This window comes from Opisthocomus hoazin, chromosome 8 (assembly GCF_030867145.1).
Source record: "Opisthocomus hoazin isolate bOpiHoa1 chromosome 8, bOpiHoa1.hap1, whole genome shotgun sequence".
Lineage (NCBI taxonomy): Eukaryota > Metazoa > Chordata > Aves > Opisthocomiformes > Opisthocomidae > Opisthocomus > Opisthocomus hoazin.
The window spans coordinates 2,016,239-2,032,723 of record NC_134421.1 but is presented as its reverse complement, the minus strand read 5'-3'; the positions used below and the strand labels follow the sequence as shown (position 1 = coordinate 2,032,723).

Sequence of the window (16,485 nt, the reverse complement as noted above, 5' to 3'; positions counted from 1 at the left end):
GCGGGGCCGGCTGCGCCCCCGCGTCCCCCCCGCCGCGCCCCGGTCCGGGCCCGGCCCGTCCGGCCGCCCGCTCCTCCCGCAGCCGCCTCCTTGACGCCATGTCTGTGGCCGGGCTCCGGCAGGCAGCGCGTTAAACTCCCCGACCCAGCCCGGCGGCTCCGGGCGCCGTGCGCGGGGGGCCGTCGCAGCTGGAACATCTGGAAGCGTTCAGCGCCGCTCTCTGCCTGCCTGCCTGTCTGTCTGTCTGCCTGCCTGCCTGCCGGCGAGAGGGAGCGGGCGGCCGAGGGAGGAGAGAGAGCCGGGGGCTGGGACTGTGCTCTCCTCCTCTGCAGAAGCAGCTCCCTGCCAGCACGGCGCGCGGTGCTCAGAATGGCTTGGAAGAGGAGGAGCAGCAGCGCTTGAACATCTTTCTCTCTCTCTCTTTTTTTTTTTTTCCCCCCTCTCCTTTTCTTACTCCTGTAGTTGGTGGATTTTAAAAAGACATTTAACCCTCAGAGGTTTGCCCTGGATGCTTTTGCTTTTTCCTCATCCCCCCCCCCCCCCCCCCCCGTTTCCCCCCTTCCTGTTCTTTTTTATGGTTGAGCAGCCAGAGGTGCTGTGCTAAATTCTTGGAAGGGGCCCGGATGTACTGAGGATGCATTGCAATTTCACTAAAGGAGGCAGTAGTGGAAAGGATCAGTTTTTGGTGTTTGATGCAATAATGGGAATCAGGTAATAATAAAAGGGGAGATTCTGCAGCTCCGTTCTTCCTCGAATTTTACCAAGCCGATTTTCGGAGGGATTAATCTGGACTCGTTTTAAATGGTCAATGAAAACAAGAGGATGTACATTCCAGAAGAAAACCACCAAGGTAAGCCCGAGATTTCCCTCCGAGGATCTAGCAACCATTCCTTCCCCTCGCCTCCGTCCGCAGTCCCCTGGCGCAGCCGGAGCCGGCGGCGGGCGGGGGGGCCGGGGCAGAGCCCGGCGCCGGTTTCCACTCCGAGCACGCAGCTCCCCTCGGCCGCAGCGAGACCCCCGCAGCCCCTCGGGGAGCGGTGCCTCGTCGGGAGCCCCGGGCGAAGAGAAGTTGCGTGAAGTGGCCGCGGTCGCCTCCGAGGCGGAGGGGCGCGGGGGGGGCTGCCGGCGGGGCTGGGGGGGGCCGCCGCTGAGCATCAGAGGGAGATGCGGGCAGGCGGTGCGGCCGGGATTGGGGGGTCTTTCCCAGTTCGTGTGGCCCCGGCGCTCCCGACCCCCGCCTGGGTACGGCTTCCCAACACACGGGGAGAGGAGCCCTGCGCTTCTCTGAAGCGGTTCCTAACCTCGCACGCGAAATGGGAGGGGAAGGGGGAATTCTCTGTTCGCACACGTACGGACGCACAGACCGAGGGGGTGAGGACCACCGAGGGGTGCCTGCGTTAAAACGAAAGTTGGGTTTTACGCGGGGCCGCGGTTTCTCGCCGAGCCCCTCTCAGTATCGCCTGCATCATGGATACCACCCCGCGCTGCTGCTCCGCGGCGTTACCAAACGGCCCCAGCTATTCCCTGTGGTAAAACTTTTTTTCGTCCGAACTCCAGAAGCCTTCCCCCCCCTCCTCCGCCCAACCCCGACCTGCCGCTCCCGCAGCTACCTTTACCCCGCTACCTGCCTGCTGTCACCCTTCCCCTCCCCTCCCTTCCCCACCAGCCCCCCCCACACTTCGGTGTTGCCGAGCAGGCAGAGCCATTTCCTCCCCTCGGCGGGAGAGGAGCCGCGGGCTGCCTCTCCCCTCCCCGCAGAGCCCCCCAAACCCCGGCCCCCCCCCCCGCAGGGCAGCCTCTGCCTCCGCTCGGCCCCGGTGCCGGGGTGCCCGGCGGCGGGGGGCAGCGGCCCGGGGAGGGCCCCCGCCCCCGGGGAGCTGCCCAGGTGCCCCCCGCCCCCGAGCTCGGCGCAGGGGCGGCCACGGGCGCAGCTGGGGAGGGGGCTGCGCTGGCGCCGTGGCAGCCCTGCGTGGGGGGGGGGGGGGGGGGCAGCGGGCCGCAGGCGGCCCCCCCCCCCCCCGCCTGCCGATGGCATGCGGGTTAAAGAGAAAAAGCGACATAACTGCCCCGGCGCCCCCAGCCACCCGTGGAAACGGGGAGGGAGGGGCGAGGCAGCCGCCCCCGATGCGGAGCGGGAGCGATCCCGCACAGCGCACGCAGCCGCCGGGCGGGATCGGGCTGCGCGTCGCGGCCCGGGGCTGACAAGGCGGGCGAGGAGCTCAGCCGCCCTAGCAATGCGCGAACGCTATGGCAACCCGCACCCGGCTCCCTCCTTATCGGCTGCGGTGGTTATGTAATTGGAGGAGCAGTTTTGTATCTGTCCCTTGACGTGGATTGTCATTACTCCCAGGTGAAGGAGCAACTTCTAACGCAAACAGAAAATCAGCCAGGTGGAAGAAAGTTCTGCTCCCTGATAGTGCTCAGGCTGCCATTTATTTACGATCCATTTTGTGCAAACAGCACCTGAAAGGTTAAATTGATTAGTAATCAAGAAAACCTGGTGGCAAGGAGATGGGAGCCAATCACAAGGGGGAATGGAGTAATTAAAACAGCTGCAGATTCCCAGTTACGAGGTAGAGACAAAAACAGACGAGTAGCAGGCAGAGCTTGGTCGGTGATCCTGGTTTGCTCCTTGCTTTCAAGATGGAGGATTAATTCGGAGAAGTCCTTACTCTTGCTGGTGTAGCAAGGTGAATGTTCCAGGTACCACCAACGCAAGGCAAATTTTTATGCCTGTTCTTGAAATGTGGCTGGCGTGGCTGGGCCTCTGCACCCGACGGTTCTCAGTTGGCCCTGTCAGCCTTACCTGAGCAGCCTCGTGCTCGGCAGCCGGCGGCAGCGAGGGAGCTGCTGAGAAGGAATGAGCAAAGCGTGCTAGAGGCTGTTAGGTAGGTTGTGAGGACTGGGGGGAAGCCAAGTTGTGTTTGAAAATGGTGTTGACTTCTCAGCTGCGAATTTGGGTATGTTTGTAATATACTTGCTTTATGCTTTTGAATGGGACTTTGTATGCTGAAAATCTTTCACCCTAAAGTAAGAATTTCCTCAGTTTTTGGGGTGTTAAGAGAGAAGTCTACTGTGTTTTCGTTGCAGACTCCTATTGCACAAGGGAAGGGGAGCTGAAGGTGTAATTTATTGGTGCTGAGATGCTCTTCAATGCTCATTTCTGCTACACAATGGGTTGTAATCTTATAACGATTAATTATTCATTATTATCATGGAGCATGTGTTTATCTAGCAAATTTTAAAAACCCATCCGACAAGCACCAGAAAAAGCTTTCAAGACTGATTGCATCACGTCTAATGCACGCGTGGGACCGGATGGAATCCGAGATGGGCATCCTTAATGCGCTCCCTCATAATATTTTGAAAACTTGCTCTCAGAATGTAAGATGGAAAATCAGTTCGTGAACGCGTGTTTCAGAGCCGTCTGCAGGGAGGGGCCGAACGAGTCAGCCTGGACTCAGGTGTCGCAGGTTCGAATCCCAAGCGTGGTTTAACCCTCTCGTTAAATTTTACCGCGCGCGGTTCTGGCGTTCGGCGGTGACCAGCCGGGCAAGGGAACCCCAGCCGGGAAAGGGACCCAAACCACCGGTGCTGCTGAGCTTTCCAGCCCGGGGCCGGGGGGCGGCAGGCGGCTGGGGGAGCGGGTGGGCCGCGGGTGCTGCCTCTGCCGGCAGGTGGCGCTACAGCGCCGCGGCGGGCGGGGCGGAGGCCACGGGCACTTCCGGCGCGCCTGGGCCGCCGCCTCCCGCCACGGAAAGGGCGGGCGGCCGGGCTGCCGGCCCGCCGGCGGGCTGGGTAGCGCTGAGGAGCGCCCGGCGGGTCGCTGGTTGCGTACGGCAGCGGTTCTCCGAGTGAAAAGCCGTTTCTGGCGCCGCGGCTGATCCGCCCCGCCTTCGGTGCCGGGTGGTGCCTCGGGGCTGCGCGCTTCGCGCGGGTGTCTGCCTGCTGCTGGTGAACGAGAGCCCGCCCGGGGCTGGCCGGCCAGAACTAGGTCTTCGTGCAGCCTCCTTTCCTAACCCGCCAGCATGCTGCTCTGGAAATCTCTCCCTGTAAGACACTCTTTCCGTAGCCCTTGGGTCTTCGTTAAGTTGAAACGGAGAACTAATGAGTATTTCCCCTGCTCCACGGAAGGCCGCTGGCGGCGGGAGGGCCAGGCCCCGAGCGCGGTCCCTGCCGCGTGTCCTGGCCCGGGGAGAGGGCCGAGCCCACACGCGCTGCCCTGAGCTCTGCGGGGGCCAACGCCCCGCTGGCCGCGCCGCCGTCAGCCCAAGGCTTCGAGCCTGCCTCATGCTGGGCTACAGGGCGGAACCCTTGGGGGTACCGGCTAGGGTTCCTTGGGTGTTTGCTTTCATCTTCTGCTCTGTTTGCAGAACCGTCGCTTTTATTTCTTGTAATTTTGGGGGGTGATGCTTCTACGTGTAGGAGAAACCGTGCTCTTTCTGTGGTGATGAAGCGATCGAATCGGCAGACCGAGTCGTCATTTTTTTCACATTTTGTGTTGGTGCGGTCGTCTCGCTGTAGACGTTTGTCAGAAGGGGCGTTAGTTGTGTGGCACAAAGAGTATGGCTAGGTGCTGTGAAGCAGCTTATCTGCAGGATGTTTTTGGGGAAAAAAAAAATCTGAATCGCTGTTTTGAAATGCGGAACTAAAATTCCAGCCCCCACAATGTATGTTTGTAGTTATAAAGTATGATCATCTGCCTCAGAGTACTTGGAGTGTTCAGTAATGGTTAAGTTTTTAATTTGACATAATATGAAATAGCAGTGTGATATAAAAATATATAAAATAACATTAAAGAACAGTACTTGAACATTTTGAATAATAAAGTGCATTGCATTTACTTGTGAAAGTTGCCAGTAAAGTGTTCAGAAAAGCATTTAAGTGTTTTCAACCATTTTCTGTCCTTAAAAGGAATATTTAAGTGTCCTGCTTAGGACATGGAATTTAAAGTACAGACTTCTGAAAGATTTCTTTGAAATCACCTTCAGTCAGAGATGGATTTGGGTTAGGTCACCATCAGTGTTCCTGCTGACTGGTTCTTCATGGTGTTTATGAGTTTCTGCCATCGCGCACGCTTACTTCTGAAGACCTAGCTGGTGTGACCGAGACACCCTGACGTACCCATCCTCGGTTGCATCTCTGCTCTGTGACCAAGTATGTTTTTTGAGTTGATATCTGTGTAATTCACTGCAGCAGATGTGACACACCCTTGCCAGGTGGTGTTAATTTGTCCTACTGAGGTAATTACTTTGAATGGTTTGTCTTCACCTTTTTGTTTTATTTCCTCAAAACATTTTAGAGAACGTGTCATGTAACTGCAGTATTATAATGTACACTTAGCTTTGGCTTACTTCCTTCTGATTTTGTGGAAAATGGGTCTGCGTCCGTACTTAAAATAGGATTCATCGGAATGGCAGTCAGTCTTAAATTTACTTTTTACGGGTAGGGTTGTGTGTGCGTGTGCGAAGGGTCTTCGTGGCCATTTGAGTTGTTAGAAACTGCATTGTTTAACCCTTTCTGGCAGTCAGTTCAAGGAACAAACTCACTGAAGTTCAGGAACAGCAAATACAAGATCTTTTCGGAGCAAACTTCTCTAAATTTATTGTCAGCCAACATAACAGATGTGGCTGCGTACAGTAAAAGTCTCTTAAATTATTGAAAACAACAGATCACATGAACAGTGAAGAAAGCTTTTACCAATGGCAGATACACGCTTGGCCAAATGTAATGTTATTGAAAGGTCTGGTTGCCTTTCTTTTCTTTTTAAGACTGTAGACAAACCCAATGTATTTGAGTCAATCATTGATCGGAAACACTGTGTTTTTTATTTAGATAGTGGGGATGAGATGAATTTGAGAGAAAGTTTATTAATTAAAATATTTATTACTGTATTTCAGCATCATTAGTTTTAAGACAATATTAAGCATTTGGACATATTGTTTACAAATGAATACTTTTTCATTTTGACAGAGTTTGTTTACTACCTAGAATAAAATTGGAGGTGTTTTTTCTTGTAACTTTTACCAATGGAAGGTGGAAGGTTGGGGTTTTTTTTTTTTTCAAAAAGAGAATATTTACCACTTTTACTTTATTGGAATCAAAGCGTTAATGTGCATTTAAGCTACTGAAGGATTTTTTTTCCTCATCCTTCCCTTTTTTCTTATTAGAGAGGAAGTCACAGGCAGTCTTCTGTGCAGAGAAGAGGCAGCACAGTGATGGGCTTACGGTGCTGCTGCCAGAGCAGCTGTGATTTTAGGTGGCAGAGTGGCCCTGCTGGGAGCTTTGAAATATGGTGATGCAGCTGTATGATCACAGGGGCACGTGTTGCTGTTGCAAGGCTGTGGTGGAAGAAATCAGGGTGTAGTTGATAGTGTATGTGTAAATCTTTGTCTGAAACAGTCTTTGAAATGGTTTTCATCATTTTCCATGGGTGGGGCATAATAACAAGAGTAATATAAACTTCATTAAGAATTTGAGAGTGATTCAGGGTATCTCTCTTTGGGCTGGAAGAATCACAGGTGTCTCTGTACAGTGTATTGAGATTTCAAGAAGGAAGGCCTTGCTGAATTTCTCCCAGAAACCTAAATATAACCTTAATAGACTGTATGGCTTGGACTGCTGAATTTGATAGTCCATGGGGGGGGTGAGGGGGGCGGGGCAGAAGGAGAAAAAAATAATATATGTATCATACAAGGTGACAGAAGGTTTGATGCAATAACATTTTTGTCTTCATTTTGTAATATTGGCAGTTGTGCAGATATCAAGGTGAATTATTCTGATCTACAGCTGAGAGATGACTGAGCTTTGAAGCTGTCACCTTCCCGGACGTCTTTCCCAGAAAGGGTAGTTTTGAGACTCAGCTCTCGCTGGTACAGGTTTGGGCGCAAAGAACTGCGTTTCGAAGGGGTGGGGATCAAATAAAATCATAATGTGGGATGGAAGGGACCTGCAGAGGCCAGGGAGTTCAATGCCCTGCTCAGAGCAGGTCTAATGAGATGGAATTGCTCAGGGCCACATCCAGTCAAATCTTGAATGTCCCTGAGTGCAGAGCTTCCACAAATTCTGGGCAGCCTGTGGCAGTGTTTACCTGCCTGCATGGTAAAAAAACAAACAAAAAACTCAACACATTTTTCCTAGTATCTACTCTGTATATTTAAATCTGTATATTTTAACGGAGAGCTAATTTATGTATGTCAGCCAGTAGCTAACCTGCAACCACATTCCTCTGTTTAATCAGACATAGTGGACACTTGTTAAAACTTCAAGATGGAGGGACTTTTGTCTCAATGCCTCGCACAGGTTTCAGAGTAATTTGCTTGGTTTTTTTGGCAATTTTATAGGTGAGGTGAGACAACCCTGCAGTCTCAATTGCTCTGATAGACACACCGAGTTTGTAAGTAGGTGGTTTTCCTGAACTGTGCTAGGATAGCTTTCTTGCAGAAATGTGGCTAGAGACAGACTGGCACGTATAATGGTGAGGCAGCAGAAGTTTAAGTAGTTCACCTTGATGTTCCAGTACATGTGAAGATATCGGGTTGATAGAAGAATCCTGCTATGATTTACAAACATTTAGCTGAATCTAATTATTTACTGTTGGAATATATACCCATGTGTAAAATCACCGTGGAAGGAATGACTATAGGGCTTGAATCCAAGCAGGATTGGGGTTCTGACTTTGATTTAGATTCCTTTTTCCCCACTGACTAAAGAAAACTGCTAATGGATGTTCTGTGGGATATTAGAAGCCTATATGGGAACACAAAGACTCTATGTATTTTGTAGAGGACTTCTGCAGTATTCCTTTTGTGTCTGTATGTGTGTGTTTTTCTAAATCTCAGTGGCTCTCTCAGCAGGCAAAACATTCGAAATCCACGAAAAGAGACCAACAAGTTGAATATCCTTGAGCAGCTGGGAGGAGTTGTCAGAGTACCAGTTAAAGCCTGCTCAGGGGGTGATGGGTGTATTATTTGACCTGGCACCTGTAAGAAAATAAAAGGAATTGATGTGATTCATCAGTCTCCTGAGCTGGGCACCAACAAACTTAGCACAGAGGAGAGGGAGGGAGAACTTGTTGCTTTTGCTAAAAGACAGAAGATTAAAATAAAGTAATTTTTAAGGGTGACTGGAGACTCAATGGTTTTCATACCAGACCCAGAAATGAGACAAAAAAATCTGGCTAATCCCATGGGAACTCTTTTTGCATCTTGTACGTAAATCTTCCAAGTTAGTTGTTTTAAGGAAAATATTATCTGAGAGCCATCTAACCTTAAAGGATGCTTTATCATATGTTGAAAATATGCTTCTCTAGATGGTATTGTGTTTGTCTTAAATTTTTTAGGATTTCAGCCCATTATGTGGATGGTTGCCTTTGGCTATTATGGAAAAAACAATTAAATATGACTGAACATGACATTATAATTACAAAGTAAATATCCTCTAATTGAATAATTAACTCAACATTTCTTCCTGAAGGCATTGTAGGAATGAATTCATGTTACTGATCAAATTTCAGATTCTTTATTCCAAAGGAGAGAAAAAGACTTCCATTCTTCAATATGGCTGGCTAGATGTAAGACTTTTTAAGATTCCTCAGGTTTTTAAAATTTAATATGTATTTTTGTTACATCACGTGTTCCTCTAACACTTTTTGTCAGATGAAATAATCCTTTAAATATACAGAAAAATGGTACCTGTGTCTCTAACTCTGTTAAGGACCAGCTATATTCTGCTTCATGCATTATTGACAAAACTAATAATTCTGAAATGGAAATTAGTACGATATATGTGTTGTAGAGTTCATGAATTTTAGATACAGAAATGCTACAATGGGCTGTGTGAGAAGCAATGGAATCTGGGTGAATTCAGGAATTCAAATTCACGTTTGAAGATAGTGGAAAAATGAATTAGTGAACTTCAATGCACTTCGTAGTGTATTTATGTTGAACTTGTGTTGAAGTCCAATACAGACTGACAAATACCAGGAAGCTGGAAGTTGAGGCTGGTATGCAATGCCAAACTGGGCTGTGTTTTCTATCTTGTAGCTTTTGTATAGTTCACAAAAGAACGTTTTCCATGCAGACCCTCTGTGTAAATACTAGAAATTTGGATTTAGTCAAGTATCAAGGGGTCTGATTTCTTTGGGATAAATTTAACATATTGACAACAAATTTTGCAAGCTAAGTCAGATAAGCCCAAGTGCTGTTAAGAAATCAGAGGTAATCCATAGTATTCATTACGTTCTTGAGTGGTAAACAAATAGACTTACGTGTAGGGAGGAAAGCTTCACTGGGGTGCGCTGAAATTCCCATATGATACTTAAATTGCCTGTTATTGCTGGTTTATAAATTGTATAGATGCACAGAGTGTTTTCAGGTGTAATTTAGATTTGGATTGCTGTCTTTAGGGAGAAGTAAAATGCATTAATAGAGTGAAAATTGAAAGTGATCAGGTTTAATTGATTTGAATGGAACTTTTGTATGACTGTATTCAGGAGCAGCAGGTAGGAGTGGATTATATGAAATTTTTACTTCGCTTTCACCTAAATGAAGATTGTAAGTGGAAAAAACCCTGAGACTTGCAGACATCAGTTATATTTGGTGCAGGCAGTGTCAAAATTGAATTCTTAAATGAGTGAATGGCTTGAGTGATGTAACTAACATAATCTGTCAGATTCTCACTGGCTTTGGCTCAAGTGCACAAATTCTGTGAGGGTGAAATGTTTGTTAGCAGGTGTTTGGGATGTGGTAGCCCTATACACAGCAGTACGTTCTCTGCTGAGCTCTGAAAACATTTCTCTACAGTTTTCTTTGAAGAGAGTTTTTTATTTGTTAAATGTAATGAAGTTTACTGCTTAAATCAGAAATGAAGGAACCCCAAGTTCCTGGGAAGTTCATGAGGAACTGTGTTGAAGCTTAATTCTTAATTTGCTTCTTGGATTTACGTGGTGACCAAAATAGTTATAGTTTAATTTTAATTATGGTTTTGAAAACAAATGCAATAGCATAGTGGCGACTGGAATAAAGAGAGTGTCTTTTGTCAATTTGGCCATTATAGCAAAAGTCAGATATAAAAGCAGAGAGTAAAAGATTAAGATGAATATGCCTTGAAGGCTTTTATCTGCTCTAAGGCAAAGGATTTCAAGAAAGACCATAAGAGATGAAAACTTGTGTCCTTATTCGCATGCTGGGATAAAAGCTGTTAGGCGTGCCAGGAAGTCAGTCAAACAATAACTAGAGGTACTTGCTACTGGCAGTTCCTAAAAACAACTACTTAAATGTTTTAAAATAAAAAAAGTCAGATATCAAGCTTCAGAAAATTTGAAGATGGGGCTCTACAGGTACTTGGCAGAATCTCCAGGAAAGTATCTTAACACGTGATCAAACTTGATGCGCTTCAAAAAGGATCGCATCTTAAAATACTAATAATTCAACAAAACATCGCAAAAAGTTTTTAACACTGATAACTCAATGTCTGCTACTTCACATGAAACATGATGTTTAGACATCTTCTTAAGTGCTTTTAATTTGCAGTGTGTGTTCCATAACTGAGAATATTTCCGTCAATAGATAGGTATTTGACTATAACACACACTGTGCTGTCTCAGTCCAAAGCTTGTACTGAAACGTTTTCATTCGAATTTTATGGTGCACTTTTCTATCTATTTTTCTAGTACTTAGCATTCTTGAACTTTGCTGTTATCTTGCTTTGCCTTGATTTTGCTCTTATTTCACCAGAACACCTTTTCACTTTTAGTTTGGGGTATGCATTTTTGAGACTTTGTCTGTTGTGCTGATGGTGGTTTCTCATGAAGAATATTAGGGCATAGAATACAGAGCTAGGTTTGACTGAATGTTGCTAAGGATTTGGCATGCATGCTGTAGGGCCAGAGAATGCATTATTTATGAGAAATATGGATGGGGAAACCCTATGCAGAGTCAATTCTACAAATATCAGAGGGCAGGAAATTTATTCTTATAGCATATATCAGTGATACTTCAAAAGGAATGTGATATAAGCTCATCCAGATGGCTTAATATATTGGTGGATTTTGTTACTTGTCTCCCTATTTCAGTGTGGAAATACTATTTTAAAATACTATTTAAAGACAGAATTGCTGTAGAAGATGGAAAGTCCCACTTATCTTACGAACGAGAGATTTAAACCTCTCGTTCTTGTAGCTAGTTGTTTTAATAACAGCAACAGAAAGCATCTAAACCTGCTTCTGCAGCTACAAAACACCGAACAGAGGGATTTGACGGGCTGTCAGGTGCTACTGAGGAGATTAATGCAAAGACTACAGTACAGACAATTATAGGATCAGACTGCATTTTAATTTGTTCCTGTGTTAGGATCTAGAATTCCAGAAAATTTGTCATACCTCCACAAAGGCTATATTTCTTTCCTTTTAGAAGGCTGGTACAGAAATGTTTTCTCTGAAGTTATCTACCTATGTTCTTATATATTTACATGGTGGTGATCCCTGTAGTATGAACATCTCCCAGTGTTAAACAATCTATTGCTTTTCCCAACATGCCAGGTCAGTGGACTTGGAAAATTCATTTTCTTTTTCTTCATTATGTTGCGTGTGCTTATGTGAAGATATTACTGTGGGAGGTGCAGGCAAAGAAATTAATATGGCATTTAATTTTAATGAGATGAGCATTTTAAAATGGTGTGTAGTTACTGATATCATCAAGCCCATAACAGATACCGACTAACATGGTGATACTGGGATGCTTGGTCCATCTGCCTGGGTGCAAGCCAGGGAGAGCAACCCTTGCCCTGGTCCTCCTGACTGCACAAGCAGGTTTGAATCTTGTGGCATGGTCAGAAGAACAGGTTGGTTTGTTGTGCTGGTCCAGGTGTGGTGATGAAGTGCAGGGCTCCTGATGGGTAGCGCAATGTGACTGTCTCCTTTTCAGTTCTATTGACTCCCCTTTTCTCTGCCTTTGTGCCTCCCTTCTCTGTCCAGTTTTCTCCAGGATAAACAACCCACACCTAATTACTTCTTTTCCATGCTGGTCCCAGCTTTTCTACATCCAGACCCAAATTTATTGTGTCTGATAATGGCATTCAGTAATCCTGGCCTGATTTGGCATTACTGACAGTTACCTGGGCACTGTTGGCCTTGCAATATTCCCCAACAGGACTCCAGTACTATCCTTCAGCTAACTGTGAAGTTGGGTTGTGTCTGACTGTCAACTGCCTCTTAACCATGTGCGAAATCTGGCTGTTCCTCACAATGCTCCCTATAACTCTTGTCAGCTTCTCGCTCTGTTGTCATGTCTGATAATTTCTCATGTCATATCCAGTATTTTTCCATGTCCTGTCCAGTTATCCAGGCCAAACTGAGTCATCTACCTGCAGCTCTAATACCAAGTATTCTGAGTAGTCTTAACTTTAGCAAGTGAGTGCTGTATACTATTAAGTAAAGAGGATTCCCTGCTTTGTACTTAGAATCTTTCCCTGGAGATCAGCAGTTTTGTAGTTAGGAGATGTAATGGTCATGGAAGGAGACGGGTATCTTAGGTAACTGGAAACAAATGATTAGGCAGGTTTGATCAGAGATCCACAGGTTTATGAGGAGTCGGTGCAGAGATCTTGGTGTGGATTTTGAAGCAGATGCTGTATCATCAGGGTGTGTGTGGTTTCACTCTTGGATGAAGTTGCAGAGGTAGTGTGCTTCTATTGAATGTACGTGTTGCCACGATCAAATGTGAATCTGATGGAAGAGGGAACTGCTGTCTGGTCTCTCTCTGAGGACCGCATGTGGTGTGCACACAGTGTAGGTGGTGCTAATCGATAAGAGGAATTATGCTCCTCTCTTACTCCCAACTCTACGCATACATATTAGTAGGCACCACCAGGACTTGAATAGCAGCCTAGGTGTACAGGCATTTCTGGTTTTATCTGCGATCTTTCCAGTGTGTGTATCATGGTGCATTTTTATTTTTGTTTTCAAATGGTTAGAAAAAAATTGGTTGGAACCATCAGAAGGTCTCAGAGATGTCTGCAGTTGCACTGTGCCTACACAGTTGTGTGTGTGTGGATTTATATAGGCAGAAGTATAATTTGCTTCATGGACCAGAATGCATAAGTGACTGTGATTGGAAGGATCCAGCTGTGTTATGAAAGGTTTGCAAAGAAATAGAGTAGTAAGAAAGAAGAGAAATGGTCTACGTTTTCAGATTGAAATCTATGCCAAATGACTAGTTTTACTATGTGAAGAATGACATTTTACCTCACTGTTGTTGTTTAAATTGTCCAGTCAGAGCTGATCTTCTGGAGTCCATGTGTAGTCAGTGGAGAGGAAGGCAGCTATGGCCACAGAACATTGTAGAAATCAAAATAGGTGGGGTGGACTGGTTTTTTGGAGGTACTTTGCTGTGCCTTGACTGTATAGATAAAGCTTTGATGACAAAGATAAACTCTCAGAATTTAGATTACTAGAACTAGTGAAATGAATTCCACCTTCAGCATGTGTGTTGATTTCTAGTTTTGGTTGTGATCAACAAAAGCGTAGTGTGAAGAAAGGAGTTGTGTGCCTAGAATAGGTTTTAGCAAGTCACCGGTCTTTCAGGTGACCTGCATGAGTGCAAACAGATTAAATGTGTACTACCTGCTGTGGAGTAAAAGAGATTGGCAAAGAAATGCATGACAAGAAAAACAGTAACTCGGGAAAAATCCCTGTTTGGAAATTCAGGAAAGCTGCTTTTTGAGGAATCCCCTTGTCTCTATCTGAGTTGAGAACAATTCATTTTTCCCAAGACTATGTTTAGGAGTGGAGAATATTGTGAATACAAAATGGATAGCTTCAGGAAGGGGGTGGGTCTTTCCAGACAATGTCAGCAAGGGATGGCAAGCGTGCCAGAAGACACAGCGTCAGAGAAACCATGCAGTCATCAGTTTAATCTGCTTCTAGCTAGTGAGTGTGGTTAGCTGGGCTGGCTGGAATGTACAAAATTTACAAGGAAAGATGAATAGTTAGGTAATAGCAATGTAGAGAGTTCTCTGCAGTAACTTTTTTGTTTGTGTTGTTTTTTTGGGTGAATAAATACAGCATACCTGATTTTTGAAAGTGCCATTTTTGAATCATTGCAAACTTACACAGTAAGAGGCTCCCAAAGAGAAGATGAATTGGCCTTGTTAACTTGACTACTTTGTCCAGCTTTGGACGTGTTGGGCTTCTGCCTGCCAGAGCATGGAGTACCAGGCGAAGTGTGCTGGGTCTATGATCTCAACAAGAGGGAGAGCCCTCAGCCCTCCAGAATGCGGTCAGAGGAGGAATAGAAAGGTATTTTCATTCTGGTGATATCAGAAAAGGTTAACCTGTCTTGGCAGGGCAAGTTTTTAGCATCGTAAATAAAGGGTGGTGCACACACTTTCTTTATGACACTATATTATCTCAAAGAACAGGTATGTTTCTGAAACTTCTTCCTCTCACCGCAACAGGCAGCGATACGAAGTCTTTATGTATCGTCCTGTTATCTCTTCAGAGTGTCTTTTCCCAGATTTGATACCCCTGATTCTATCATGCTGCCCTCTGCGTAAGCGCTATGGTGACCAAACACCTGCTGTGCCCTGGAAGAAAGACTGTGCCGTGGCAGCTACGATATGTGAAGCAACCATTATAGCTTCCTGAAGAGCATCAAAAAGAAATTCTGCTCACGGAAATTGTCACCTGTGATGGGATAGACCAGTTTGCAATGATACACTTGCCTTTCTTGAAATAAACTCTTTCTTGTCACATGCTTATAAAATAATTGAACTTTTTGAATTTGAAAATTATGTTTTGAAAATAGGAAGTGAAGGGATTTTTTGATGAATAATAATAATTGTTAAAATGTAGTATTTCCCATCAGCGACTTCCACTGTAAAATTTCTATAGAAATAGCAAACATATGCTGTGCCTTTATGGGAAGCTCTTCTGTAATTTTGCATGGGGTTGTCTATGATGCTTTCTGTCATCGTGTCACCATTTGCTTTTGAATGCTTTTTTACTGCCTGTGCCTGGGGATGATACAGTGACTCAAAACTTGAGACAAGAGAATGTTTCAGGAAGTGTATAGATTTAAGTGGGAGTAACTTACTTAAAATAATGTAACTGTTTTTGTAATGCTACTTTTCCGATTAAGCCATTGTGCTGCAAATAACTTGAAATAACGACAATGGGGATCCCCAGTCTGTGTGAAAATGTTGCATTTATCCCACTGCAGGCCTCCATATGTTATGAAAGATACCATTTTACAGATATATTTCCAACTGATGTATTTTAAATATCATCATAATAGCTTCTTGTTTCCTACTGTCCTTGGGCTGTCTGTGGATAACAGATTCTTGAGGACATCTGCCATACTAAATAATCTCACCTAACGCTTTCTGAATCCTTTTGCTTTAGCACCAGCAGGGACATTAGAAAAATACCCAGGCCTGACCTGGTGAGACACAGTGGAAGTGAACCCTGACATTTCCCAGTTAAATTTTCCACTCCTCCTTGTTAGCAATGTATACCTGGTTAGACATCTGAGTTTGCTTAGTTATAGCTACCAAGCATTTAATTTCATAAGTGTTTTTTCAGTTAGTTGAAAGGGTCGTGCAGTGTCAAAAATCTTTTGCGCGTTCATAATGATAAATTCTGATCAATTTTTTTGACTGTCTCTTGGGTAAGGGACTAAATGGTTGAGATGTCTTTGGTCTCTCATTGTAAGATACCATCGCACTCTACATTTTCTTGTACATCTGTTTTTTCTCAGTTCTTTAAGCTATTTTGTTATTCTTTGAGGTGTGGATTCTAGAACCGGGGGCTGCAATGTTGTGTTCCATATTAATGCTCTGTACAGCCACGTTATGTCGGCTTTTAGACTCACACGTAGGTTGAAACTCATTGAGGTCCATGTTGTTCATATGTTGGTTCACCCTGACCAGTGGAGCCAGCCAGCTGGCTCTCGGGACAAGGCATGAAAGTGGAGCTAACTTGCATGCATGCTCTGCCTCCAAACAGGGAGGGCACAAGACTGATCTCTAGCTCTAGAGATAATGAGATGCCTCCTCGTTGTAAATAGGCTGGATGTTGTATTTTGTTGGTTTTTTTTTTTGTTTTCCTAATGAGCAGTACAAATGTAGAATCTCCTGACCAGTGTTCAGATGCTATTATAGTAAATGGGTGGTGGGAGGCTTCTTGCCACTTCTGTGATGCTAATCCTATGAAGTGCAGAGCACACCAAGAAAGGAATGCAAAAGCCTCAGCTTTTGCTACCTGCAATGTGATCTGAAAACCATCAGAAAGATGAAGCTGGAGCATTGACTAACTCAATGGCAGTGCATAAATATTGCTCACTGGCTTCTAAGCAAGTGTTCTACAAACCTCAAACCTGCTGTGCATCTGCTCTTGCCACCTTTGCTCTGGTACGTGTAGATTCAGTAATGATCAATGAATCTGCTTTTGTATAAACAGGATTTTTTATTTTTAGAAAGAATCTATAA

The 16,485-nt window shown here is 45.3% G+C and overlaps 1 protein-coding gene across 27 annotated transcripts in view; it reads left to right on the top strand.

The window, feature by feature from the left end:
* Positions 1–540: 540 nt before the first annotated feature.
* CACNA1C (calcium voltage-gated channel subunit alpha1 C) overlaps positions 541–16,485 on the top strand; it is a 434,777-nt gene continuing 418,832 nt past the window's right edge. For 26 of the 27 annotated variants that reach the window (XM_075427817.1, XM_075427815.1, XM_075427811.1 and 23 more), the window contains exon 1: positions 541–850. In XM_075427817.1, coding sequence (XP_075283932.1) covers positions 802–850 — 49 coding nt within the window. In that variant the 5' untranslated portion in view covers positions 541–801. Of the gene's footprint in view, positions 851–3,839; positions 4,053–16,485 lie in introns of those variants that run through there. The other variant, XM_075427810.1, reaches the window with a different exon arrangement.